The 27253-nt window shown below is 40.7% G+C and overlaps 1 protein-coding gene and 1 non-coding gene across 2 annotated transcripts; both read right to left on the reverse strand.

Moving 5' to 3' along the window:
- Positions 1-8022: 8022 nt before the first annotated feature.
- Positions 8023-8097, reverse strand: Trnas-cga (transfer RNA serine (anticodon CGA)). The gene has a single exon. It is a non-coding gene; the product is annotated as a tRNA-Ser (tRNA).
- Positions 8098-11117: 3020 nt separating this feature from the next.
- LOC126278812 (uncharacterized) lies at positions 11118-23535 on the reverse strand. The gene is made up of 4 exons (XM_049979086.1): positions 23359-23535; positions 21844-21996; positions 17343-17495; positions 11118-13217 (listed from the first exon to the last, which is right to left on the reverse strand). Exons 1-4 carry the CDS (start codon positions 23533-23535, stop codon positions 11118-11120), a joined length of 2583 nt encoding a protein of 860 aa, XP_049835043.1.
- Between the last annotated feature and the right edge of the window lie 3718 nt (positions 23536-27253).

The raw sequence follows: 27253 nt of genomic DNA on the forward strand, positions 1-27253 counted from the left end.
TCAACTCCCAAAACGTCAACATTATTGAGCTATCCGGGAAGCCTTGCACAGTGTTGTTCCGAAGAGATCTCCACCCCCTCGTACTCTAACGGATTTATGGATTCTAGGTGTCAGTTCCTTCAAACACTGCTTCAGATATTAGTCCAGTCCACGTCACGTCGTGTTGCGGCACTTTTGCGTGCTCTAGGGGGATCCTAAAGGATATTAAGCAGGTGTACTAGTTCCTTTGGCTCATCAGAGTATAATGGGAGCTCAAACATTACCAATAGATATTTGGATGGAAGATGATTACAGAAATGTACATTACTTTTTCATGTTGTGATATTATACGTACATTCAAGAATTTGATCCTCTCCCTCGATAAAAAAAAGCTGTACATTTCACGTATTGAATGTGAGGTAGAAGAGTCATGTTTATATTGCTGGTTTTAGAGCTGAATCATGTACTTGTTACTTTTAGTAGCATTGTGAGATTGTAATGCAGTTTCCTGAGTCGTTTATGTAGGAATAGTCTCTCAGTTTTCATCATAGGCTTTCTTGGAATACATAGTTTAAGCTATTCTCAGTAAAATTGTGAGTTTGAGTGAGCGAGTGTGTTCCAGGATTGGTGAAAATTATATCAAAATATATACTTTTCACGCAAGAAACCCACATTAGTCTGCCACCAGTTAAGCGTGGGTGATACCATACGGAATGAGAGAAGGGATTTAGATGTTTACACAGATAATTTAACTACTTTTTCATACTAAACTCGACTGACGATTCAACCCCATCGTGGTAATATATTCGATAAGAAGAACCTTGTTACACACTGCATGTAGTACATTTCCTCTATGAAACAGTACATTTACTTTGAAGTATAAAGTTATAACAGATCCGGACCCATTTCTGACAATTCAATGCGTGTTGCATTCGAGCGTTCTACTACGATAATGGCCGGTAGAGACGGAGAACAATGTAGTGATGAAAGTGAATAGTAAGAAACTTCCACCATGAACTGTGATAAAAGATTTAGTAAATCAGAATCTACTGATGGAGTGGGAAATGATGAAAGATAACACCTGTAGTAAATACCTGGAAATTCTGACGTGATAGCGAGACTGATCTCATGAAGTTTCCTTCTTCTATCATGCAACAATGTTTCACCATACTTCATGGTATTCGGCCCAAACCCTAACTTGAATATATCGAAATCTTCTTCACTGACAGTCTTATTAGTGAAAAAGTGAATGATAAAATATGTTTGCAAAATGAAATATACGGAACGTCAGTCCACTTACTAAACACTTATTGTCACATTGTGAAATAACCCTTCATTAGAAGAACTGAAGGCGTTTGTTGGTGTAATACTGAACATGGCCCTGTATTTGATGACACTTAATTGACTATTTTGGAAGACCGGCTGAATGAATTCCACTCTTCCCACTTTTCAAGTATGTTTTCTCTTGTCGACGTTTTTTCTTCCAAATATTTTGGATGCTGCATTTAGTCCCACCTGTCACAGCTCGGACATGTCATAGTACGAAAGGGAGGAAGGTGAAAAACGTTAATGAAAATATGGACAGTAAATGCAAATAAATTTATGTATAAAAACTATGACTGTAGATGAAAGTACAGAAGGATTCAAAGGAAGAATTCAACTCACGTTCTACACTCCGATGAAGCCTACGAAGTATGACTTACGAACTTTCTGTCTGTGTGATTCAGAAAATGGTTTTATTTCACATTCAATATAATGGTAAAACAACTACAGACATTATAATTCTTCCTGGTTTGCCTTTTTCAATACGAATAGTGGTTCATTTGGCACAGCAGTTTCTAGCTCGCGTAAGCGGTTCAAGCTATCACGTCTTTACTGACAGGTGATACACGAGCCCTCAACTTGCTCGAGAATTGTTCAAAATAAAATTTCATTTGGCAAATGCAAATATGCCTTTTAGGCAGGATTTCGCATGTGATTTTAATAACACGAAACTTACTGAATACAAGTTTTGTGCGCGATCAGACTCAGATGAAAGTCTGTCATTCCAAGACTGGCTATAGGGAGAAAGAGCCTATTCCGTCCCTGAAACGCTGTGTTACTTTGGAATAAGCGAAGTTTGTGGGAGGACTGGACAGGGCTGATCAGTTCTGTGACTGCTACCTTATTGCACAGCTGTCATAGAAGTAGTGGCAGTAGTTATTCTTCTGGCACATTGAAGCTGAAGTAGTCAATAGTTGCGTTAATTATTCAACAGACAAAAAGGAATGCGGAGAACAACTACAGAAACAGCCTAATCGGACAGCTAGACACCCACGCGGAAATAAAAACTCCAAGAAAGGAGACAGTCCATCATCTTCTGACACTAGGGAGAGACTGAATGGGAAGATGCCTTTTATAACGAAAAATTTAAAAAAGCCCACAAAGCTAATACTAGAAGAAAGGAGGAAGAAGAGAAGCTATTTCCTACAGCGAACCACGCAATAGGAAACCTGGACTTCACCCGGGAGAATGTTTTAAGACGTACCATATATAAAAAAAATAATTGTAAACAACCATAAATAAATGTCAAAGAAGTTTCAAATACTAGCGTGAAAGAAAAGACTGTTGTCATGTGACCACATACTGCATCTTATTTTTTAAAAAACCGTAGCCTAATTACCGTTTAACGACTTAACGCCATACTAGACTAAAGTAAAGAAGAGTTGGAAAACATGCAGAGTGTAAAATAATTGGATTGGTAACTATTATCTTTATTATGACGTTCAGGTGTTTATTATAATGTCCAGGTGGTCGGAACTTCGCGTGAAATTTATGGGCAGAATTTTGGAGAAATATAATGACTACGTTTCCTAACGAAAATTTCTTGATGTTCAAGCATTATTATGCTTGTTGCACTGTTAAAGGAATATTGTTGTTCCCTTATAGGGAAAAATGTTGTTGCTCAATCACTTACCTCCTGCTGCAACAAAGAAAATAATAAACGATTATGTACCTTTATTCTTCTTCTTATTATGATCATTGGTTCTGGGTGGGACGAGAATGTTTGTATAAAATATGCATGCAAAGTATATTTTTAACATTACAAAGCTTACCAAATGGTAGTTATGTTTCAGTCAGCAGGCGATTAACGTCCTAGAACTGATTAGTTATGTATTCTCGTTGACAATCAGCCTAGACGCCTGAAATTTCTTTCTTTTCATACGGTTGATCCAGGGATTACTAGCTCTGTCCCTAAGTAATGTGAAACAACATCATCCGAAATGCCGTCCCCATTCCAAAGGTCGTCTGCGTCATCTACCCAATTTCCAAATCTCCATTCCTCTTTTACTATGGTGGAGAAATCAATTTCTTTCACTGAAGTCAAACATTATTTGTATGAAGAACACAACTTTACCGTTTTGTATCTGTGGCTCTTTGCACAAACAATTAACAACAGGAACTACGAGTCAAGGAGTGAATCAGAAGAGAAGTCGAGTCAGAGGGTGGAGGAAAGGATGGATAAAAATAGGCAAGAAGAGAGACATTGCCATAAAGAAGAGGATGTACTTTAGAAGTAAGGGGGAACAGAGCAAAGAAGAAACGGGCCCATTTCGGGACTCCGGGAGGCGAGCCTGACGCTGGTCGAATCTGCCTCGCGGGCTGACGACTACTGCAGTGGCGCCAGTCATTCTGTGTGTGGACTTTCGGTGGTTTCCCACATCCCACTAGAATGAGAGCCGGGCTGTGTCCCACGTCCCGTCCTATATACACGTTACACTGATATTTAGAGCCCGTTTTCCGATTTGCACTTAATCCTGACTCCGTACGACAATAAACAGCTGGTATACACATATTCCTTCCTGTGTCTGAATAAGACACTGATGACTTTAGATATTTAGTTTCATGCAAATCACTGTCACCAACAGCAGGACACGAAGAAGAAAATACTTATTCACACTGTCTCTACCATGCCACAGGGCACGTTATTCACAACTTCTAATGCATCAAACTATGCTTTCGGAATTATGCAGTTTATCACTTTCTTACTGCACTACATTCTTCAGATTTCGAGTGTTCAGTCACATGAATTTCACAAGTTGGTTGCCGAAATCTCTATTTTTCCCTTTTAGGGCGGAATTGTTCTCTGTTTAATAGGTGCGTTCTTTGCCTACAATATAAAATACGGCCTTACTAACAAACTTTTGTTGGAGCAATAAATGATATTACTAAGAGTTAAGGAACGTGCCGAGAATTATACTTGTAGTTCCTGTGGTTCTGTCTTTGAGATTTATGCAACAGACCAATAATCATACATATCGTAGTATCTCACTAAATCAATGTGGATGTGTCGCATGTGCAGTTGTTTTGAATCACGTAAGTAACATCTTGAAACTTCGAGAGGTAAGTTGAGGCGGAAGGGTTCTCTGTGTTTCAGCGTTCTGACAGGCGCATTGTGGTAAGTTTTTTAAATGTCCTACTAAATGTCACCAACGGAATTTGCATCCGACTTTGTGATATCAACACCAGTAGCTCTGCGGAAATCTGTCATTGGGGTCTAACTCCAGCCAGATTTTTAATGCAACTAATGATACAAGTAGAAGTTGTTATTAATTTAAATATACACGGCGTGTATTCTTTAAGAAAATTACCTTCCGTTAATGCTTGTCGAAACACAATTGCAATGCTATCTGCTGTACAGGAAACCTGCTGTAACGACGAGAGCACGGTCTTTTGGTTGAAAACAAGGTCTATTACAAAGGTACCTAATAAATTTCCATCTTAAGTTTAATGATTCCCTAACTGCGACAAATTTCCGTCCTAATTGTGGGATCAGATTTAGTATCCTCACTGAACATGTATGTATGTCTGCCGTATGCTAACACACTCAGCATTAGCGTATCTATCGGTCCGCAGATCCGCTTCCAAATCAGATGTGTTGGTCACTAGGCAACAAACTTTTTCCTATTGGTTATCTAATCTGATTTTGCAGTGGCCTTGGAACTATTACGTGAAATAATGTGACAGATTAAGGAGGCTGTATGGAATCAGCCGTATTTCGCTTGGTGTACAGTTACGGTTAAAAGCTCCTGACAGAGGTTCCTGAAAGTTTCACCTTTATCGTTATCATGGGAAGATGCGTACCTGGCGAAAGACCGAACGCCACTCATAACGAGACTGTTGTTTGTTCTTCACGAAATTAGTGGGATGTCTCTAGAAGGAATAAATAAAACAATATGAGTTACGCTTCTCGAATCCATCATTGTTTGAGAGTGTGGACTTTCTTCATATTGTTTTCTCCTTCTCCCTCTTCTTTAGTGCCCACTCTTAGCTGTCCACCCCATGTCCTTCTTTCCTTGAGGTTCGTATCGCGTTTTTGAATTTCTTCCTTCTTCCATTCGTTCCCAAATTTTCTTCCTGTGCACATTTGCCGCTAAAACCTATTTCCTTGCTGCTGATAACTCTTTCTTTTTTAAAGGACAAAACGAATTATTTTTAACTAACTCTGCCTTCACTGTTTCCTTCGTAAGAACACCCTGTGGCAAGGGCGACATTTATACAGATGACGAAGACGTGGGTTGCAACTGCGGTTTGGCTCCCACATACGGAGTTTTCGAAAAATCCTTGTAGCAAAGATATGTCACCACTTACTCTCACATAAAGATTCACCCTTCCCTAGCAACATATCAAGTATCAAAGTCAGAACAAAGCAACAGGGCATTCGTTCTGCGTTAAAATGCGCATAGTGCTGATTTTAGATTGTTTCTTATGGTTAAAATTATTCCGAGTACTTCTCCCGCTACTCTCTGTTATGAAGTGCAGATCAATATTCGACCAACTTCATCGATTAGCTGATATCTATGTGTCTTACAGTCAATATATGCTGATATATTAATAGTTTTACGGCAATAAAAAAATTGTTCAAATGGCTCTGAGCACAATAGTACTTTGTTACAACTTTGCTGTACATAAGGCGATGTAAGGGGCAATTTCTTACAGTTTTGCTGTATCATGATGTAACCTATTGCAGATTTGCTGAAACGTAGTAATAGATGAGGCAATGTATTATAATTGTCCATTGGGAGATACAGTTGATTCCTTTGTTTGGGGCTTGCTAACACATTTAGTTGACTTTGATATTGGTTTCCGTTGATAAGTTTTGGCAAGTAATGCACACGATTTGGTTGTGGGAGTGAAATGCTTTCTTGGATAGAAACATGAACATATTCCCACTGACAAGAGCACTTTAAGCTCTGAGTCAGATCATGTGCCACGTGTGCTTTGTATTCTTCTAGGAAACAGTTCTATGTATTTTGATAAATAATATATACAACTCTTGCTTTCTTTAATCTGTGGTACAAAAGTTGGCATGAAATCGTTGATAAACATGCATGTTATACTACTGGTACCAACATACGAGCCAAAAGTACTGTTAAGAATAATACAGACAAATACACATGGAAGTATCGAATCATACCATCCATTGTGTCTCGCAAATGCGCTGCAGTGATCAATATGTTCACGGTAAAAATTTTATTTATCCGTAACGTATATCATAATTTTCTTTCATAATTTCGTTTCTTTACACGTCATAATAGTGCAGTGCAAAGTTACACTTTGGTACTAAGCAAATATGTAGTTTTAGCGAGAAAGTGCAAAGATCTTGTCATGAGACGGTAATCGTCTCACCTAAAATGATGCTTCATCAGCCTGGTTTTTGCCCACAGTCTCTTGTATAGCTAACAAGCGATATGAACTGCAATCTTGGCAATTTAATACATCACGTGTTATATCACAGTTATAGATGTAGATGTATTATAACTGTTTCAGTTAATCTGAGAACACGCGTTTAGGGTTTTAGACCTAGGATGGGAGTTACATGATCTTATCCTTTGGACATCTTGGGCGTTTTAATATTGTATTGAGAACATGATAAAACGTCCTTTTTATATTAAGATAATATATAATGCAAGTGATACAAGGCATTAGATATCTCGTCACAAAGTATCATTCCTACTGTAGCGCGTGTACTTAAGTACCATAAAAATATAACATTGATGGTTAAACACGTGACCACATGTATTTTGAAGATCTAAAGTAATACAAACAGTATTAGCGTTCAGTAACATCGATTACATTTAAGACAAAACTTCCAACCCCTCCCCCTCTATAAAAGTGCTTAACAATATGTCAGGTGATGAACATTCGATCTTTGTACAGAGAGCTCATTGCCTCAGGTATATCTAAAATAACAATGCCAATATCCTTTCGTAATTTGTTAATTACTACAGACAATTAGCAGATGTATGCAATAACCAATTTTCCTATTTAATCACCTATAGTGAAATCGTCATTTCGATAGTTAAGCCCGAATCTCGTGGTCGTGCTGTAGCGTTCTCGGTTCCCACGCCCGGGTCCCCGGGTTCGATTCCCGGCGGGGTCCGGGATTTTCTCTACCTCGTGATGGCTGGCTGTTGTGCGGTGTCTTTAGGTTAGTTAGGTTTAAGTTGTTTCCTAGTTCTAGGGAACTGATGACCATAGATGTTAAGTCCCATAGTGCTCAGAGCCAATCGATAGATAGTAAATATATTTTAGACACAGAAGTACTGTAAGATACACCAATATTTTCAATATCTTAACACAGCCTATTAAAAAATACCTTCAATTTAGGTAAGATAATACTTAATTTGGAGAACTGTTGGCCAGTTTAAGGTACAGACGAGAAGGAGAGCAAAATGAAACTTCCTGGCAGATTAAAACTGTGTGCCCGACCGAGACTCGAACTCGGGACCTTTGCCTTTCGCGGGCAAGTGCTCTACCAACTGAGCTACCGAAGCACGACTCACGCCCGGTACTCACAGCTCTACTTCTGCCAGTACCTCGTCTCCTACCTTCCAAACTTTACAGAAGCTCTCCTGCGAGACATGCAGAACTAGCACTCCTGAAAGAAAGGATATTGCGGAGACATGGCTTAGCCACAGCCTGGGGAATGTTTCCAGAATGAGATATTCACTCTGCAGCGGAGTGTGCGCTGATATGAAACTTCCTGGCAGATTAAAACTGTGTGCCCGACCGAGACTCGAACTCGGGACCTTTGCCTTTCGCGGGCAAGTGCTCTACCAACTGAGCCACCGAAACACGACACACGCCCGGTACTCACAGCTCTACTTCTGCCAGTACCTCGTCTCCTACCTTCCAAACTTTACAGAAGCGCTCCTGCGAGACATGCAGAATTAGCACTCCTGAAAGAAAGGATATTGAGGAGACGAGGAACCTACCATCTTCAGAGGAAGGAATGGTGTGCACCCTTGACCCATAAACCCCTTACATTCCTAGTGATGAAGAGTGCAGTTTCGGTGTGCGCAGGCAGCCTCACTCTAATTTTAAACGATTAGCAAGGTGAGATCAGCACAATTGGTATACTCAATGAATAATTAATATCTAGCAGAACCATAATATCTCGATACATCAGTCTGTATCGAACTCCGACTCAGTTCTGTATCTCGGTAACAGTGAGTTTGTGTACAGTGAATAAACATCACCATTTGGTCATGATCATGGAAGGAGGATGTTGATTTAATCATAACATTAATTAATCCTATCACTTCAGGTCTGTATAAGATGATAGGTACAATATTACATTAATCCTGACAGGCTACCTTATGTACCGTTACATTACTACGGCTTTTGGTATTACTTGCATTATACAAGTGTACTTCATATTTAATTGTATCAGTACTACTATATTTTTAATAACTTTACCCATCAAGCGTACCAGTAGGCTCCTGAGGAAGATTGTGGATAATAGGTTTAGTTATTAATTGGTGCACATACCCACTTTTTTCCACAATGTGTGTGCATTTTATTAGCATGTACATCCAGCGCTTAGCTTTAGGACTGCTGATGTTATCATTATTTAATTACAGGTGCTCCTTTCTTACTTTTCCAGCAATTTGTATAGGATTAACTGACGATTTCTTTGTGTGAAACGCATAAGTCATGGCCTTCCATAGACTTTCGTTGATGGCCACACCTACAATTAGGTTTCACTTTAACTCCGACATTTCTCACTGAATAAGGTGTGTGTTTTCGTGTGAACTGTATAAAAATACTATCGTGTGAATATTCTTCCAATGAAGAATGATATCAAGGGCAGTAAATTGTATGCCACGGTCATCCATGTACCACGTGGCCATGGCTACACAGAAAATGAGCTCTCACTGTTCCTCAATGGCTCTCTTTAAAGGCAGAATGCGTGTGCAAACATACAATGAGAAAATATATTACAGTGTGAATTTGATCGGAATCAAGATCTATTAAATGGTGCGCAATGTGTATACCATCGTTTTAAAACAGCCATGTGCACATGACTGTACAGACAATGTGCATCCGCTCCTTGTGCATAGCTTACAGACCAGGCAGTGTGCGTGTGTTAATGTGAATTTGGTATAAATCTTTGTGAGCGTTGTAGTCGATGCGTGGACGATGTCTACTACGCTCGCACGTGGTCACAACTACATAGCCGATGAGGTTTCTTCTTTCTTGGCCTGTGCGATGTTGTGCATTCTGTTACGCAGATATACCGATGAGCCCACCTTCTTTTTGTTATTACGAATACTTGCTTAACTTCTACAATCAGTCGGTAGGTGTGAACTCTCTGTGTACAGTTGGTAAATGTTCGGTCTCCGTTCTCATTGCCTACAATTTCCGGTAGGCGTATGGTGCCATAGTTGATTTCTTCAGACTTTTAAGTGACTGTATTATGGCCCAGCTATAAACCCGACCAATTAGTTACTGAGGACACTTCCTTTCCATATCCATTGCACCAAATTAAGTAATAATGAAACCATTTAGCATAATGTGTTGGTTCATCACGCCCTGCAACTACTGTATGTACTTACAAAATTGTATGCTTTGTTTCCCTCCACACACTTGCTTTGAAATAATACACGTTGGTTTAGCATACGGAAGAAATCTCTGTTGCTCACGCACGTACATTCGTAGCCCATTAACAGTAAATAACTGGGTAGTGCAAGAATATTCATTGACGATAGGAATGAGTGGCATAATTAAGCTGAGCGGCATAGGATACGTTTCTTTCGCGTTAGTGTGTATCATAGTACAGTGCTACAAAGATGAGAAGCTGGTCAGAGAAGAATACGTGCTCGAATTTGACTTCTCTCCACAGCACCACTCCTACTCTATTTCTCCTTTGTAGGGAGTTTCCCGAGTTAACACGAGAGCAAAACTGAAACAACCCAATTTATTGCGCATGTATGATTAGCGCACAACCATACCAGAAAAAAGAGACTATGGAAGCTTGACTACAGTTTGTATATTCCGAAACGCCATGACACTAATTTTAAACATGCTACAAAGAAACTCTGTGAAGAAGCAGGGAGGATCACAAACACAATATGTCAAATCTGTCAACTCTCAGATTTAAGGATGTACGCTTGCAGTACAAAGAAGTTAGCTACATAGGGGAGAACAGATTACATTAATGTCTCCAATATTCTTTCGTCATTTTTCATCAAACGCACTCCCACACGTGTTGCACCCATGAAATACACTCACATAGGTCATAAATGAGGAAAGTTGTCTAGGCCATGACGCTACCCAGACTCATTAGAGACATCGGACCAACGTTATTACGGCTGGTTACATAACCCTCTCTAACAACTATACATTCATACTACGTAAATCGGCATTATGTGATGTTTGCAATACAGAAGTGAGTCTAGCACTTACTGGTGACTATTATCGTGTATATATGACAGACCCTTCAGTGATACTGAAATGAGCTTCATAAATGCCTTAGACTGAGCCCCGGGTGTAGTATATTGTTGATTTAATTGTAACGACAGGGAGAGAGTTACCTATAGAATAAACTGAAAATGAAACGAACATTCAATTCGGCAACTATTATTGTTGCAGATATACACTAAAAAATAAGAGAACAGTTGGTTAAATACGGAAAATTTATTTTTTTACTTTAAATAAACCAAGAATTATAAATGAAAATTGAGAAATGAATCAACACAAACAACATTAAATGAACGCAGCAAAAAACGAAACATGAAACAAAAACGAAACGAAAAACACAAAGAACAAAATTGGAACACAAACAAGAACTTTAGGAACAAATGTACATTTTTTCAGTGGGTGCAAGCGGCACCCGAGGGTTGGCTACAAAGACTCTTAGCTGCTCCCTCCTCAAAATCTACACGAACTTCCTCCATCTTGGGAGCACACAACAGACTCTCTTCTGCGTCCTCTAAATCTTGATGAGCTTTTTCTATCTCGGCAGCATTCACGAGACACTTAGCCGCACCTTCCTCCTCATTTCCACATGCTTTGTCAATCTCAGCATCATTATCAAGAATCTCATCTGCCCCTTCATCAATCTCTCCACATGTTTCGCCCATCTTGGCAGCACCCATGCGACTCTCAACTACCTTCTCCTGTATATCTTGATGGGCTTGTTCTATCCCAGCAGCATCCATGAGACACTCAGCTGCCCCTTCATCCTCATTTCCACATACTGTGTCAACCTCAGCAGCGTCCACAACACCATCATGTGCCCCTTCATCAATCTCTCCACATGTTTCGCCCATCTTGGTAGCACACATGCGACTCTCAACTATCTTCTCCTGTAAATATTGATGGGCTTGTTGGGTTCCAGCAGCATCCATGAGACACTCAGCTGCCCCTTCATCCTCATTTCCACATACTGTGTCAATCTCAGCAGCGTCCACAATACCATCATGTTCCCCTTCATCAATCTCTCCACATGTTTCGCCCATCTTGGCAGCACCCATGAGACTCTCAACTACCTTCTCCTGTATATCTTGATGGGCTTTTTCTATCCCAGCAGCATCCATGGGACACTCAGCTGCCCCTTCATCCTCATTTCCACATACTGTGTCAATCTCAGCAGCGTCCACAACACCATCATCTGCCCCTTCATCAATCTCTCCACATGTTTCGCCCATCTTGGCAGCACCCATGCGACTCTCAACTACCTTCTCCTGTATATCTTGATGGGCTTGTTCTATCCCAGCAGCATCCATGAGACACTGAGCTGCCCCTACATCCTCATTTCCACATACTGTGTCAACCTCAGCAGCGTCCACAACACCATCATGTGCCCCTTCATCAATCTCTCCACATGTTTCGCCCATCTTGGCAGCACCCATGCGACTCTCAACAACCTTCTCCTGTATATCTTGATGGGCTTGTTCGATCCCAGCAGCATCCATGAGACACTGAGCTGCCCCTTCATCCTCATTTACACATACTGTGTCAACCTCAGCAGCGTCCACAACACCATCATCTACCCCTTCATCAATCCCTCCACATGTTTCGCCCATCTTGGCAGCATCCATGAGACTCTCAGCTGCCTCCTCTTCTAAATTTGGACTCGCTTCTTCCATGGCGGCATCATTCATGAGACCCTTAGCTGCAGCTGCCTCCTCATTTCCATATGCTTTGTCAATCTCAGCATCATCTTCGAGACTCTCATCTGGCCCTTCATCAATCTCTCCACATGTTTCGCCCATCTTGGCAGCATCCATGCGACTCTCAAGTACCTTCTCCTGTAAATCTTGATGGGCTTTTTCGATCCCAGCAACATCCACGAGACACTCAGCTGCCCCTTTATCCTCATTTCCACATACTGTGTCACTCTCAGCAGCGTGCACAACACCATCATGTGCCCCTTCATCAATCTCTCCACATGTTTCGCCCATCTTGGCAGCATCCATGAGACTCTCAGCCGCCTCCTCTTCTAAATTTGGACTCGCTTCTTCTTTGGCAGCAGCATTCATGAGACCCTTAACTGCAGCTGCCTCCTCATTTCCACATGCTTTGTCAATCTCAGCATCATCTTCGAGACTCTCATCTGCCCCTTCATCAATCTCTCCACATGATTCGCCCATCTTGGCAGCACCCATGCGACTCTCATCTACCTTGTCCTGTAAATCTTGATGGGCTTGTTCGTTCCCAGCAGCATTCATGAGATACTCAGCTGCTCCTTCATCCTCATTTCCACATACTGTGTCAATCTCAGCAGCGTGCACAACACCATCATGTGCCCCTTCATCAATCTCTCCACACGCTTCACCCACCTTGCCTGCACCCATACGGCCCTCAACTGTCTTCTCTTGTAAATATTGATGAACCTGTTCCATCTTGGCTGTATCCACGTGACATTTAGCTATTCTCTCGTCCTCTTGGTCCATCTTGGCAGCATCCACCTAGGATACCAACTTAGTATTAGGCGCATGGTTAAAGTAGGAACAAAATTATACACTAGAGCTTACAGTATGGAATAATAATGGTTAAGAGTTTTCAGACATTAGGGGGATTAAGAGGTTTGCATAGATCATCACTGTTTTATATCAGATTCAAACGAAATTAAAAATGTAAATAGTAGTGGTAATATGTAACATTTAGCAAGTACGATATTGGAATATTATTACGGCATACGCATTAGAAGCTGATGACTTAGTGTATGGTATGAAAAAGTGGGTCTTCCATTATCACCGATATATCGCTGTGATCTTCATACTAGCAGCATATCTGATGTTTCGGGCCTACTAAAGAACGGGATACAACCAGTCGGCTCTGACAGTGACGTCAGAATTTGCCAGAGATGATTTACTACACAGATTCAACAGCTGAGACAAGTGTTCGTAAACTAAGGAATACAGGAGAGAAAAACAGGTGGTAGACATATATAACGTCCAGTAATATTTCGTAATAATGTTAAGGATATCGCTTGTTTGAGTCCTAGTGCTGCAGTAAAAAATAATCGAAAAAAAAGGATAAACATAGTGCTAGGGTAGAATACCTCAGTGTTTCAAAATTGTTAAGATCACTGGTGGGGAACCTGAAAAATGTGTTCCATGTGATATGTAAAACATCCTAACGAGGCAAAATACACTCATACTTTCTAAAACATATAATATTCCCATTCCCAGACAGACCAAATGCTAACAAGTTTGAAAGTTAACTGAACAGTCACGAAAATTCTAATGCGAATTAATGAAGACATCGGTAGCAGAGAATTTCTGTGGAGATGAATTTAGGTTGCGCGGAGGTATGGGACGAGTAAGTCATTTCCGACCTCAGGACTATGAAGACAGACTGCTGCAAGGCAAAAGTAAATCGGTAGGAATTCAATTTCTGTGGGTCACATGGATAAAATACAGGGAGTGATGTTATCCCATACTTGTGCATAATACAAAGTGCCATTATAAAGGTCTCAGGACCTCGCAGGAATACAGTAGTTGAGACGGGAGTGAGATACGTTTGTAACCTAGGAATTCAGCAAGCAGCACGGAAAGTAGACAAAAATTACGTATGGTGATAAAACAGCAGAACTTGTCAATGTTGCTAGACAACATCTGCATTAAGAACAGTTCCATCTCATACAAATTACACACTAAACCAGAGAACACCGAACAGACATCGAAGAATAGTTACAGCACCAACACAAAAGAAAGAATCTGCAAACAAATGTGAACAATGCAGCACCCTGAATTTGATAACACACGCCACCGAGATCGTGACCTCTATCATTATAACGCGGACTGAAGAAAGCATAGGAGTACAAAATACGGAAGATCAAGTTGGCTTTAGAGGAGCTTTAGGGGCACGAGAAGCAATTCTCGGATTACGGCTAATACCTGAGACAAGGCTAAGCAAGAGCCAAGAATGCAGCAGTGTGTCATAGGAGGAATGGTCAGTATTCAGGTGTGTGGCAGGAAAGATCATCAGAAGCTTTACCATCTACTAAATATGGACTCTAAAATGCAGCTATGAGCACTATATCTTCGATATTGTTATGAAGTCTCCTCTTAGCCTTCTATATTTTGTGGGGTGTTAGTACGGCCCAAATCACGAAAAAAATTTCCTGTAAATATGGGCTGTAAAGTGCTATCCATCAGACCTTTGGGCACTAGTGCAGCTTCACTGTTGTGAAACACATCCGTTCCACATAACAAGTTCTTTCAGATCTTAAGCTACGAGTCTAGCTACGGGTCTTAGAGTTTATGTTTAGTACTCTTTTCCTTTTAATGATGGTTCCTGTCGCATCTCTGAATAGTGATCGTACCTCCCAGGAGACTGTATATTGCCCACGTCGGCAAATAGAAGCTATTAGACGGTGTACTCTAGCGACAGATTTTTGAGATGCTGAGAGAGGGAATGACAAAATGTATCAGAAGAGAAGGATACTGCAGTAGCTTTGCAGAGAAAAGATGGCTGCAATAAGAAACCGATAACATCGAGAGCAAGCCACTGTTGAATAAGGTGTACGACACGGCTGTTCACATTCTGCTATTTTATTCAGCGGATTCATTCAGAGAACTCTAGATAAATGCCACCTACTGCCGGGCACTCCACCTCAGCGACCTCAGTGTTCATTAGACATCGTGAGAGAGTAGAATGGGGCTCTCCGCAAAACTCACAGACTTCGTACGTGGTCAGGTGATTGTGTGTCACTTGTGTCATACATCTGTACGAGACGTTTCCACACTCATAAACATTCCTAGGTCCACTGTTTCCGGTGTGACAAGGAAGTGAGAACGTGAAGGGACACGTACAGCACAAAAGAATACAGGCTGGCCTCGTCTGTTTGCCAGAGGCCACCGACAGCTGAAGAGGGTCGTAATGTGTAACAGGCAGACACTATCCTCACCACCACAAAGGAATTCCAAACTGCATCAGGATCCACGGTCAGTATTATGACAGGCGTTAGGTGAGAAAATCTTGGATTTCATGGTCGAGCGGCTACTCATAAGCCACAGATCACACCGGTAAATGCCAAACGACTCCTCTCTTCGTGTAAGGAGATTAAACATTGGACGATTTAACAGTGGAAAAGCGTTGTGTGGAGTGACGAATCGCGGTACACAATGTGGCCATCCGATGGCAGGTTGTGGGTATGGCGAATACTCGGTAAACGTCATGTGCCAGCGTAAAATTCGGAGGCGGTGGTGGTCGGGTGTGGTAGATTTTCTCATGGAGTGGGCTTGCACTCCTTGTTGATTTGCGTGGCACTATCACAGCACAGGGCTACATTTATGTTTTAAGCACCTTCTTGCTTCCCACTGGTGAAGAGCAATTCGAGGATGGCGACTGCATCTTTCAACACGATCAAGCAACTGTTCATAATGCACTGCCTATCGCGGTGAAGTTATACGACACTAACATCCCTGTAATGGACTAGCCTCCACAGAGTCCTGACCTGAATCCCATAGGACACCTTTGGGATATTTTGGAACGCCGACTCCGTCTCAGCCCTCACCCAACAACATCGATACCTCTCATCAGTGCAACACTCCGTTAAGATTGGGCTGCCATTTCCCAATAATCCTTCCGGTACCTTGATTGAACATATGCCTGCGAGAGAGAACAGTTTCACATGCTCTATGGTGGTATTCATGGCGTCAATTATCCCCAGCTGCTGGTTTCACATCCACTGATAAATGCGTAACACGCAGAAGTGCTCTGCTTCACTAAGAGGTTTGCTTAAGTGTACTTATTTGTGTATATGTAGAAAGGAAGTTTTGCTTTTTATTGTGATATTTCTTTGCACTGATGTGACTGCTTAATGTGTGACCGACCAGACCAGTGTATGCCACTGTGGTTGAGATTTGTGTTAGACAGCAACATCTAAAGATCTTCCGCTATACTTGATAGCAAATGACGACGGCAGCAACCGCATTGTAGCCAGTCGTTATTACCTTCACTAGCAACAGTATAATTTTTCAGCTGTGATTCAGTAGGATATTTTGCCGAAGTCTTACATCTCTGTAAGAGACAAGTCAATCATAAGTGGTATTTCACAGAAAATGCTATAAGTTGCAGTAAGTCGATTACGACTTTGTCGCATACTGAAATTCAGCTGCTGATCTTACACTGTTGCCAGGTACGTGCAATACTGATAAATGGATGTCTCTCCGACTGTTGAGACCACTCATGAAAGAGTTCTACAGCTGGTGGATACGAAATCGTTATAGGCTGCCATCTGTAACACCGGTGATATTTCCGAACCCGTGACAGTTCTACAATGGAATCTTACATTCCCTGAGTAGTGCTTTATATTTACATTAGGGACTTCCAATCAACGATTGCTGGCATTATTAGATTCCAATATCGTGAATCTATCTGTTAATACTTAACGTTAACTTGAGGGTCAATTGGGTTTTACAGAGATATCTGCAAATCATGAGATTTTTTTCGACTGATGTATCTGCCTAAGTGGCTAATTCTGCATTGTGTACAATCAGGGTTGTAGCTGTTTACTCATCGCTCTCACACTGTCAGACCATATCCTCACACTTGCTCTAATGTCAGTAATGATGCTGACTTACCTCAGCAGGGCCCTTCTGCGGCGCATCGACCAGTATTATATCTCCTTCCTTGGGGCAAGTCTCCCTTTGTGAAGTCACGTCACTGTCTTGATCCTTACACGGTGGATTATCTTCAACGACCTTATTTACTTTGAAGCGCCCAATAACGTGGACCTGTGGGTGGTCTGATGTTATAGTTACTTATGAAACTAGTATGGCATATATCAATAATAGATAAAGCTTTAGATACTCCACTTAGCATTCTTAAACAGATTATATATTAAATTAGAAGCCCCTAAATTTAGGCTATAAGAACACGTAAGTTAAATACTAAGATATTAAATAACGTAGGGAACTGTGGGACACAAGAATGAAAGGTCGATGATTAGTGGAAGGTTGACATGAATATTTCTGTCTCATCCATGAGTAGTTGCGCAGGCACTTGATAGCAAAAGCTGATACGATGTGCCTAGATTGGAATATAAGAAACAGTTTACTACAGAACAGTGCATAATGTGCGAGAAGACATAAAGGGCCGACCGCCGTGGATGAGCGGTTGGAGGCGCTTTACTCTGGAGCAGTGCGCCCACTACGGTCACAGCTTCGAATCCTTCCCCGGGCGTGGACGATGTGATGTCTTTAGGTTAGTTAGGTTTAGGTAGTTCTAAGTTCTAGGGGACTGATGACCTCAGATGATAAGTCCCATAGTGCTCAGAGCCATTTGAACCATTCGACATCATGAGTTTAGCTCACACAGAAGAATGAAACCAGCCTGTCAAGTGATATATCTAACCATAAGAGACATTTCTCGTGGCCTGTTTTGTAGGTAATGTCCGTGAAGGTTTTTTCTTTACTACTTACCACAGTACAACAGAAGCTTATGTATACCAAATACACAACAAAGTAAGCGTGTATCTCAAGCCAGGTTGTTGTGGAAACGTTTTCGTAAACCCTATCTGGGCCCATAGTCAACCTCCGTTAACTCCACTAACCCAACGAATCAAAATCAATTCCCAGCAAGAAATAATAGTTTTTGTTGAAACTGACGTCAGTGATTTTTGTATCCACCGTTAGATTTCCATGTTATTTCCTGAATCTGGGCGATTGTTTAAATGAGTAGCGGGGAATCCTACTGACTGCATGTAGAACACTGGCCACCAGAATAAGGGAGCGTTTGTCGGTGTCAGGCCACAGTATAGAGCATGTGGCCTGCGACGGAAAGCTGATTTGTAAGTTTTAACTTGGCCTGTCCACTGGCGCAGAGGCGGCACGTCGCCAGTTAGCAGCTACATGTCATGTTCCCATGTTCTCGGAGCTCCTAGTACCACAACGGTGAAAAGGTAAGATCGGAGTGGGATGAAAGACCATCTGGGTCTTATGTGCTTAACAGCGCGGCTCCCTGAGATGACAGGCTGCTGCGAAACTAACTGAAATTTTGTTGACTCTGCTAAGAAACGTGCGAGCGCTGACATAGGATAATGCAAATAAATTCTGGAGTGGAAGAACAGAACTCATATGTGTCCACATGTAGAACGCCTGGTTGGCTGAACGTGATATATGACAGATGGTGGGAGTCATAAGTTGCCTGTTACTCAGCTCCACCACAATGCACCTATGACTGGTTTATTTTGTTAAACTAAATAGGGAAGGGAGATTTATGCTCTGTTACAAGGGGACTGATTGGCTCGTACTCAGGAGTGTAGCAGTCACTGATTATCCGAAACCATGCACACTCCGGAAAGTAAATAAAATTTCTGATCCTTATTGGGAGCGGTCTGTATAGCAAACTTCCACCAGAGACTCGCCAGCGGACACATCAGTTGAGAGAGGCACATAGAGTTTCGGCTCTCAGGGAGAGCAGCCTTCAGTACAGGTCAGATGACTGATAGTGCTACAGCCACTACGGCAGCCGCCCGCGGCCACTGGTAACGCTAAGTATAGTGAGCGACAGCGGCGTCCACTAACAGAGTTGCAGGGTGTATGTAAAGATTTCCGACTGACATTACGACTTCCACCGTTCAGTTGAATTTGCTGGCAATCTCAAACACAACATGTACTCAGTCAAGACAATGGGTGCGGACACGATTATTTCTGTACTTCTTTCATACATGATAAATATTACGGGAGCACTATTGCGTACTTGGTTCTTTTCCCAAACTAATTAACCAATCTTTGCCTAGGTATGTGTCCTTTAGTTACAGTATAAAATAAGTTAATACTTAATGAACATAATAGCTTTCTATTCGTGTGCGCTTATGTTTAACATGACGTCTTTAGCGAAGTGTAATATATACCGCCCTATAGTGTCCACTGTTTCACTCAGTAGTATCATAAATCCCCTATTTATATTCTTATAATGCCACTAGCACCAAAATTTCTTAAATGAATTCAATTTGTTAATTTTGGCCTTGCCCAATACCTTTACCTAAACTCCTGTGATCCTATAAGAACCGATTTATTAATCGGTAAGGCCACCCGGTACAGATACTTCTGACTTCCACATAGGTATGTCGATAGCTTCGTCGTAACCTCACCAAGGGAGCTTCCTAACGAAAATGTTATTTATTTTTACGTTATCATGCAGAATCGTGTGTCAAAGAAAAATGATACTTTGAATTAAAAGTGAATCATGTGGAGTTATTTACTACCTATATGTCAGTTGGCCTGATGAAACGTTACTCGTTATTTTGCGCTGTTCCTATATAGCATCAGAGCCCCTATATCTGCTGTAACGTTATTAACACTGCGCAATTTTATTAGTTCACACCCGTCATATTAGATCTGAAGTACACTGTCCTTGCTTTTAATTAGTATATTTACGTGCTAAAACTTCAGTTATTATGCTGATAGCAGATGAAGTGGACATACAGCTGGGATGACATCTGGTTTCGTTTTCAGAGTAATCCTATCAGAACGTGCACCAAGGCTCCTGCGCCATTTCTGATTCGCTCCAGTAACAGGCAGTAAAACATTTTTGCGAGTTGTGCCATTTATATCGTGTGTGCTCTACCGACTGTTATTACTAGTATTTCAGCCAAATAATCTGGCTAAGTTAAGTAGTTGCAAACTCACGCTTGTGTCATCACGTGAACAATTGTTGATGGAATTATAATAAACCAGAATAGAATGCACTGATGCTCTTCATGTGTCAGGTCTGTTTTAAGAAACTTAAGTTGTTCTCGGTATGCCATTTGCGTCAGCTACTGAGGATTTCTTTAATACAGTTGGAATGTACCCGAAGTCTTAACTTCAACAAATTCTTACCAAGTTTTCTGCTATGTTAAGGTAGTCACTTCGCTTCTACCACGTAGGTTAGATGAGTCATCACTTTCTTGCAGGTATAAATCGCTGAATTGTTGTAATTGATCCCGAGTGCTTTATTGGTTCCCTACTGTCTGTGAGTGCAGCTGTCTCATGAGTGTAGCTGATGGTGTATGGGGCATCGTTGATACTTGCGGTTTCGTATTAGTGTATCCTACTGAAATGTTGAGTTCCGTTAACAGTCTGGGCTAATATAACTTATACCTATATATTTACGTACATGACAGTTTTCTCTTTGATGTGACAGGTCTTGGCGTAAGTATTTGTGCTCAGTTTAGGACTGGCTGGGCGACCGTATGGCACTACGTGTAGCTAACTTTCTCTTTCCTTGCTAGCAAATAGCTCAAGACGCAATGAAATTGGAGATAGAGGTACTTAAGCTCACCCTTTGCTGAGCCAACCAATCGAGCAGTTCAGCTCTCCAGTCTGATCCATAGGAGATATTTCATATGGCTGTAAGAGACAAGATGAACAAAGAGAGTATTTCCACAAGAAACTTTAACCAGGTGATGGGTCGAGTTGCTTAAGACGCACTACGAGAAATCAGTATGTGCTCAATTAAATTCACGTCGACCAATTGAATTGCGGTTATTCGTGTTTACATAAATCACATAATAAGGTTATCGGCAGACTTGCGTTTAAAATGTGTCAAACAGTTTCATTCTCCGACATTCCACACATCAAACTACATCTAAAATGAACTGGTCGACACTGGATGCCGTTCGCTAGTCTTACACCATTACTTAAAGTCTGCGATATTGATGGACGGATCTATCTCCGACTGGCAGTAGTAGTTGGCCAGTTGTGACTTGCACAGCTGCAGATCTATAATTTGTGCACATGAAGCTGTTTGAAGCTGCTGTGTTTCACACAAGTGTAGTAATCCTAACCCGTGGACATTTTACATCGGGCCTACCCGTCTCAAAGTAATAATTATCCGTACGACCCAAGATTTACGTTATTGTCTTGTAACGAATCTATCATTTGATTGTAATAAAGTGAAGCCCTTAAATTGTCCTTCCTGAATTTATAGCGGAGGAGGCAATTCTGGAGCATCAGAAATTGTCGATAGACATGGTCTGGCAGAGTGTCTGATTCGACAGTGCGTGCAGTTTAAGAAGTAGCTGTTGTTTCGTAGCTCTCAACCTGTCTGCCCGTCCCCTCCTGCTTGCCTTTCGCAGCAGTAATGACGCTGACTTACCTCAGCAGGGCCCACCTGCGACGCAGCGACCAGTTCATTCTGACGGCTCTTGCGGCGACGGCGACGCTGCTCGGTGTGTCTGCGCTCTCGGTCATCAGACGGTAGTATTTCTTCGGCTGCCTTCCTCTTCTTAACGCGCCCAGTAGCATGGCCCTGCAGATGGTTTGATTTTACTATCGCTTATTTAGCAAGGATTCCATATGTCTAATAGAAAGGAACTTTAGTCAACTGACTTGGTATATTAAGTGACCAGACCATAATTGTATCTAATAACGAATGTGAAATGTATTGCTATAGCCGTTTGTCAAATAATAACATATCAAATAGAGATAGGGAACTGAGAGGCACACGAATGAAATGGGTAGAGAATGTTTTAATGGGGTACACTTAACAGAATAAAGGTTGGTTGACACGAATAATGATAAGGCATCTAGGAATAATGAACCCCGCTCCTGAAAGAGGAAGAATGTGGAGGTGAGCAAAGTGTATAAACACCAGATTGTTGTCCGCGCACTGTGTAGCACACACCATATGAAGAAATCTGAGACAAGACAATAGATGTATGGCTCGAAAAAACAAAGACATTGTCTGTGATCCGTTTTGTATATCACGTTTGTGATGCATCTTTGTTCATAAATGCGACATTAGAGCAGAAGTATACGTACAGCAAGAACATAGTAAAATACGCAGGCATTTGTAAACAAGAAAATTTGCTGGTGCGAACCTACATTTATATTTATAATACTCTCTGTTACGATCATAATTTCTCTCACTTGATCCTCTGATCGTCACGTGAATATACGTGTAAAGCTCTATGACGCTACCTAGTCTATCACAAATTCACATTCTGGAAGACTACGCGAACAGATTACGACACCACCGTTACCTTTTGTTTTAGAGCCCCATACACTAACCAAATCTTTGTTATATCTTCGTGTGGTTTGGTCTGGTTACTTATATTCTTAAAACTATTCTTCATGTTTCAAAACCTTATTCTGTATGTCGGATTGATGGAGGCCACAAGCACTGGAACTGTAAACCATATTATGCCGCGTTGATGTCATGTCTATTTCTCGTGCAGCCACTGAATAGAAGCTGAAGTCGGATTTGTGCCTCTTATTACCGACAGCATATGCCCACTGCAGTTCATATTAGCACTCAGTTTCATGAACAGGTATTGAAACTAACACTCCGTATGATCATACATCGTGTACTGGACACTTGAGATAGCATGTCGAATGCACATGGGAAACCATGTAAGACTGAATCGACTGTTAACATGCGTTTGTAGCTCTTGTTACAAACGAGTGGTATAATCCGTATCCTTGTAATTTTACAACGGAAGCCTACTCTCCACAGCAATAGCACTCCGTTTTATGTCACATTTACTTTAGGATATTGTAACCACTTCTATTTTGTATTAATGGATTACAACAAAGTGCGTTCCTTACTTAGGCTGTCTGGGAGAGTGGCTGATTCTGCGATGCAAACCAGGTACTACTGATATTCGCTCACCTCTGCACGGCCGTCCTTCCCAGTGTCGTCCTTACTATTCTCTTCCTTCTTGATGCGAGGGGCAGGTCCTGGAGTCGGCTGACAGGGAAAGATCTCGAAGATGGACGGATATTCTGGCTCCCTTCTCTCTCTGAAGCGCCCGTACTCCATAAACTGTGGATGTTTTGTTTTTGCCATTAATGACGCAAGTAGTATTGTATATAACTAACACATAAGAATACTCCAGAGATTAGACTTGCCACACTTGAATGGATTTTTGGTCACATACGCAGTCGGTAAGTGTAAATTCTGGAGAATGTGTTACATAGTGTTATAGGGAGTGGTTATAAAATAATAAATCAAGTAAAGTAGGAAATGTGAGGTACAAGAGTGAAAAGGTGAGGTAAGCCTTTGTTGGAACGTGCTCAACAGGATTAGACGCAAGTTAATAGGACTGCTGCTAAGAAATATTAAAATAGTTAACGGCCACCTGAAACCAAACCTTCGGTGTAAATGCATAGTTTAGTAGATATTAGGCAAATTTTACCGACTCGGTGTGGTAAACATATTGATATAAAAAGATTAGCCCATTAAGAAAAATGAAACCCGTCAAGAGACTCATTTTCCATAACCATAATTGACTATCTGTCGCCCAGGGTGTGTATAACGTCTATGATGACGTTTTGCTTAGTAACTACAGCAGAACATGTTTATGCATATATGTGAACTTTAAGTACATAGCATGTTATGTATACAAAAATAAACTTTAAACTTGGAAACGAAAATAAAAAATTATGCTAATAATACCACCCCAAATCATCTGCTGAATTAAATTAATTAGTGTAATACCTTGTTAATAACATAAATTACGTGTCCTGATAAATTATTACATGGAATAAATTTAGCCACATATAATAATTCACATTCATCGCACGGTTTAATTCTTTCTGAAATTGTGTACTTGCTCTAAACTTCTAAAGTTACTATATCATTTTTCTGTAATGGTTCACACCCATAATATTACTCCCTATCATTATAGTGCAATTGTTTCGTTTAGGTACCTCCCTAAGTAAACATATTTGATCTAACGTTACAGAATATGTTTCAATGGTCTAAATGGTTTCCAGTATTTTGATAACATCTAAGTTCCATTGGCAATTGCTCTTATATTTTTATAATTCCAGAACCCCCGCTTTGATGCCACAAAGGCAGTACTTTTCCATCGAATAATGTAGCAGTGTTATCAAATGGAAAAACAAGCAAGTATTCGTAAACGCCAATGCTATCGGGTAAATTTTTCCTATTAATATACGAGAGGAGAGTTCTAACGCAAACGAAGTGAACGAATTCCGTTTAAAATCTATGTTTATGATAATACTGCTGCAGAATTTAATAATGAAAGCGAACAGACGCTACATGGATTGCAGTTATTAATAACACATCTATTATTTTATTTATACGGATTTATTTAATTGTTAAAATTTGTCCTGCTGTAAAACAAATATTTCGACTATATAATACAACGTTTACTATTTAAATATATGTTCATTAGCTATGAAATTATAGTTGCTTCATAAACACGTAATATTATCTTAAGGTGAGATTTTAACTTCTCAATGGGAAGTAATCGTGGGTGGCTGAGGGCAAAGAGATTTGGAGACTGAACCACAAGCAACAATGGAGAGCGTCTCTTTGAGAGTTCAGATGCACATAACATGATACAACAATTATAATCTTTGAAGTGCATAAAATAAAGAACTGTACTTGGAAATTCAATGTGATAATTGAAGCCATCTCGTCGAATTTGTATTACCGTTGAGAACATAAAGATATTAAATAAAGTCTAACAACAATTCTCCAGAGTTAGAAGTAGACAACAAAATTTTGTGTGTGTTTGTAAGGTCTAATTTAAGATTTAATATAAACCAGAAAACTAAAGCAAGTAGTAGGAATATTGAAAAAAAACTGGGAAATTAAAAGAACAGATTTTGCTACAAGAATAAGCATTGTAACTAATTTCAGTATTGCTTTAACTTCGCTGTACCGTTTTTGATACGTCTTGGAGTTGCTCACCATGTTCAGATCCATTATTCCAGCATCAAGGTCTTTCTTCCATTCTTTCCTACTTGTGTAGCGCTCGACATAAGGTGTTGCTGTATTCGTTTCCTTCGCTTTCTTCGTTTTCTTCCTGCAGGGAAGACACGAACAGCAGAAAAAGCTGCGTAGCACCTAAGAAGCCAAAAGAAAATCACTATACGCGTAAAATAGTGCCCACACATTAAGACAACGATGAAGCCGCCTCAAACATGGACTACATAGCAATCAGAAAGTGGAGATTTTTTTTTTTTTTTTTTTTTGGACTGTCTCCGACAGGAGTTTGACCCTTGCCTCAGTTTGTCGGAATAACCTCTTGAAACTGTAAAATCTGTGTTAATAGACGTATTTTTTACCAAACGTTGAGAAAAGTGAATTATATGCTTCGATCAATGCTTCAAGTTCAATGGCACTGCGGTGAAGTGCAACATCGAACAGTGCGGGTATGCAGATGTTTTCGAATTAGTATTATGTTACATCAAGTGAGGAGTTATGAGGCACAATTGAGGGTCACACAATATCTTCTACTTCTTTTATCCCAGGCGAACTGGAATTCCTTATTACCAAGCCGTACCACAGTGTCAGTGTTCAGGACGTCCACAACGAATGGCAGCTGCAGTTAACTCAGAGGTAATATCTGGAGTACCATATTAACAAGTGAGGTACATTTCCTTAGCAGAGCAGAGTTATTTCAGCGTGGTCACAGTTCTAATTAGGGAACTTTGTGTACAAGCGTCCCAGAACAGAGCTCACCTAATGTTACGGAAGACAGTTACCACATAGTCCTCAACTACGGCTGTCCTACCCTGGAGTCTCTTCGCCACAATAGTGGCTCACGTAATGCTTGCCACCAAAAGTGAATATTTTTGCTCGGTCGATATTGCATCAAATTATCAAGATCAGGTAACTTTTCCTGTTACTTGCACTTTGGAAGCGACAGCAAGAGATGTGGAATTCTTTCCTGAAAGTCATTGGAACACAAATGACAAAAACTGGCACTTATTCAAAAAGTAAGAATACAGTTGCTGAAGTAAGTTTACCAGATACCGGCTCAGTATAAGTATCTTACTACACATTCTTCAGAGTATTAAATGCAACAGATTTCTAGTATCGAAAGCGACATTTCACTCAGTTACATGTTACGAACTCCGTGGTCGGTGGAATACGGAATACTCACTAGAGGCTACCGAACATCGAGTAGAACATAAGAAGGGTAACATATTCTCATCTGTGGAAGATCACCCATGCAAGTGCGAGATAAACGCTCAAACTAACATGTTTTAAAAATTGTGAAAGCGTTTTAACTGGAAAAATTCCACCCAGCGGTCATTGCATATGATCATTTCCTAAGATTCTCCTCTCAGATGAAAGAGATAAATTAAATACGGACGTCCTCTACGAATTCAGTCCTAGGAATGGATTATGTTCACTGTCCTGTGCTCTCTCTCGTGACAAATAGTCCCTTCACGACCTTGCAACGAACTTTATCGACATCTGAATTAGAGACTGCTACCTCCCTGAACAGTTCAAGTAATGGTTCCAGTTCCCTAATCTAAGTCGGTGCATGAAAGTCCAACTTCCTACATACCCATTCCGTTGTCGGCTTGTCGGCGTTTATTAAAAGAGCTCTTGAAAGACTTATTTTGTTTTGTGTTCAAATCTTTCCAATGCGCAGTACCATGTATGTAAGAATTAAAAACAAATTACTCAAACAAACTCAAGAGGACTCCCTAACCGCTCAGATCAGTGCACTATTCTGTTTTTAATGTACACTCGAGATACGAAGAATATAATTACACCAGAGGTTAAATCTCTCCAGTAT

This window comes from Schistocerca gregaria, chromosome 6, assembly GCF_023897955.1.
Source record: "Schistocerca gregaria isolate iqSchGreg1 chromosome 6, iqSchGreg1.2, whole genome shotgun sequence".
NCBI lineage: Eukaryota > Metazoa > Arthropoda > Insecta > Orthoptera > Acrididae > Schistocerca > Schistocerca gregaria.

Bases quoted from the DNA above. Each gene is read 5' to 3' on its own strand.
- LOC126278812 (XM_049979086.1), bottom strand. From the start codon at position 23,535: ATGGCAAAAACAAAACATCCACAGTTTATGGAGTACGGGCGCTTCAGA. The intron at 21,997-23,358 runs GTGAGCGAATAT...AACCATCTGCAG, and splicing joins GGAAGGACGGCCGTGCAGAG to GGCCATGCTACTGGGCGCGT. The intron at 17,496-21,843 runs GTAAGTCAGCGT...GACCACCCACAG, and splicing joins CGCAGGTGGGCCCTGCTGAG to GTCCACGTTATTGGGCGCTT.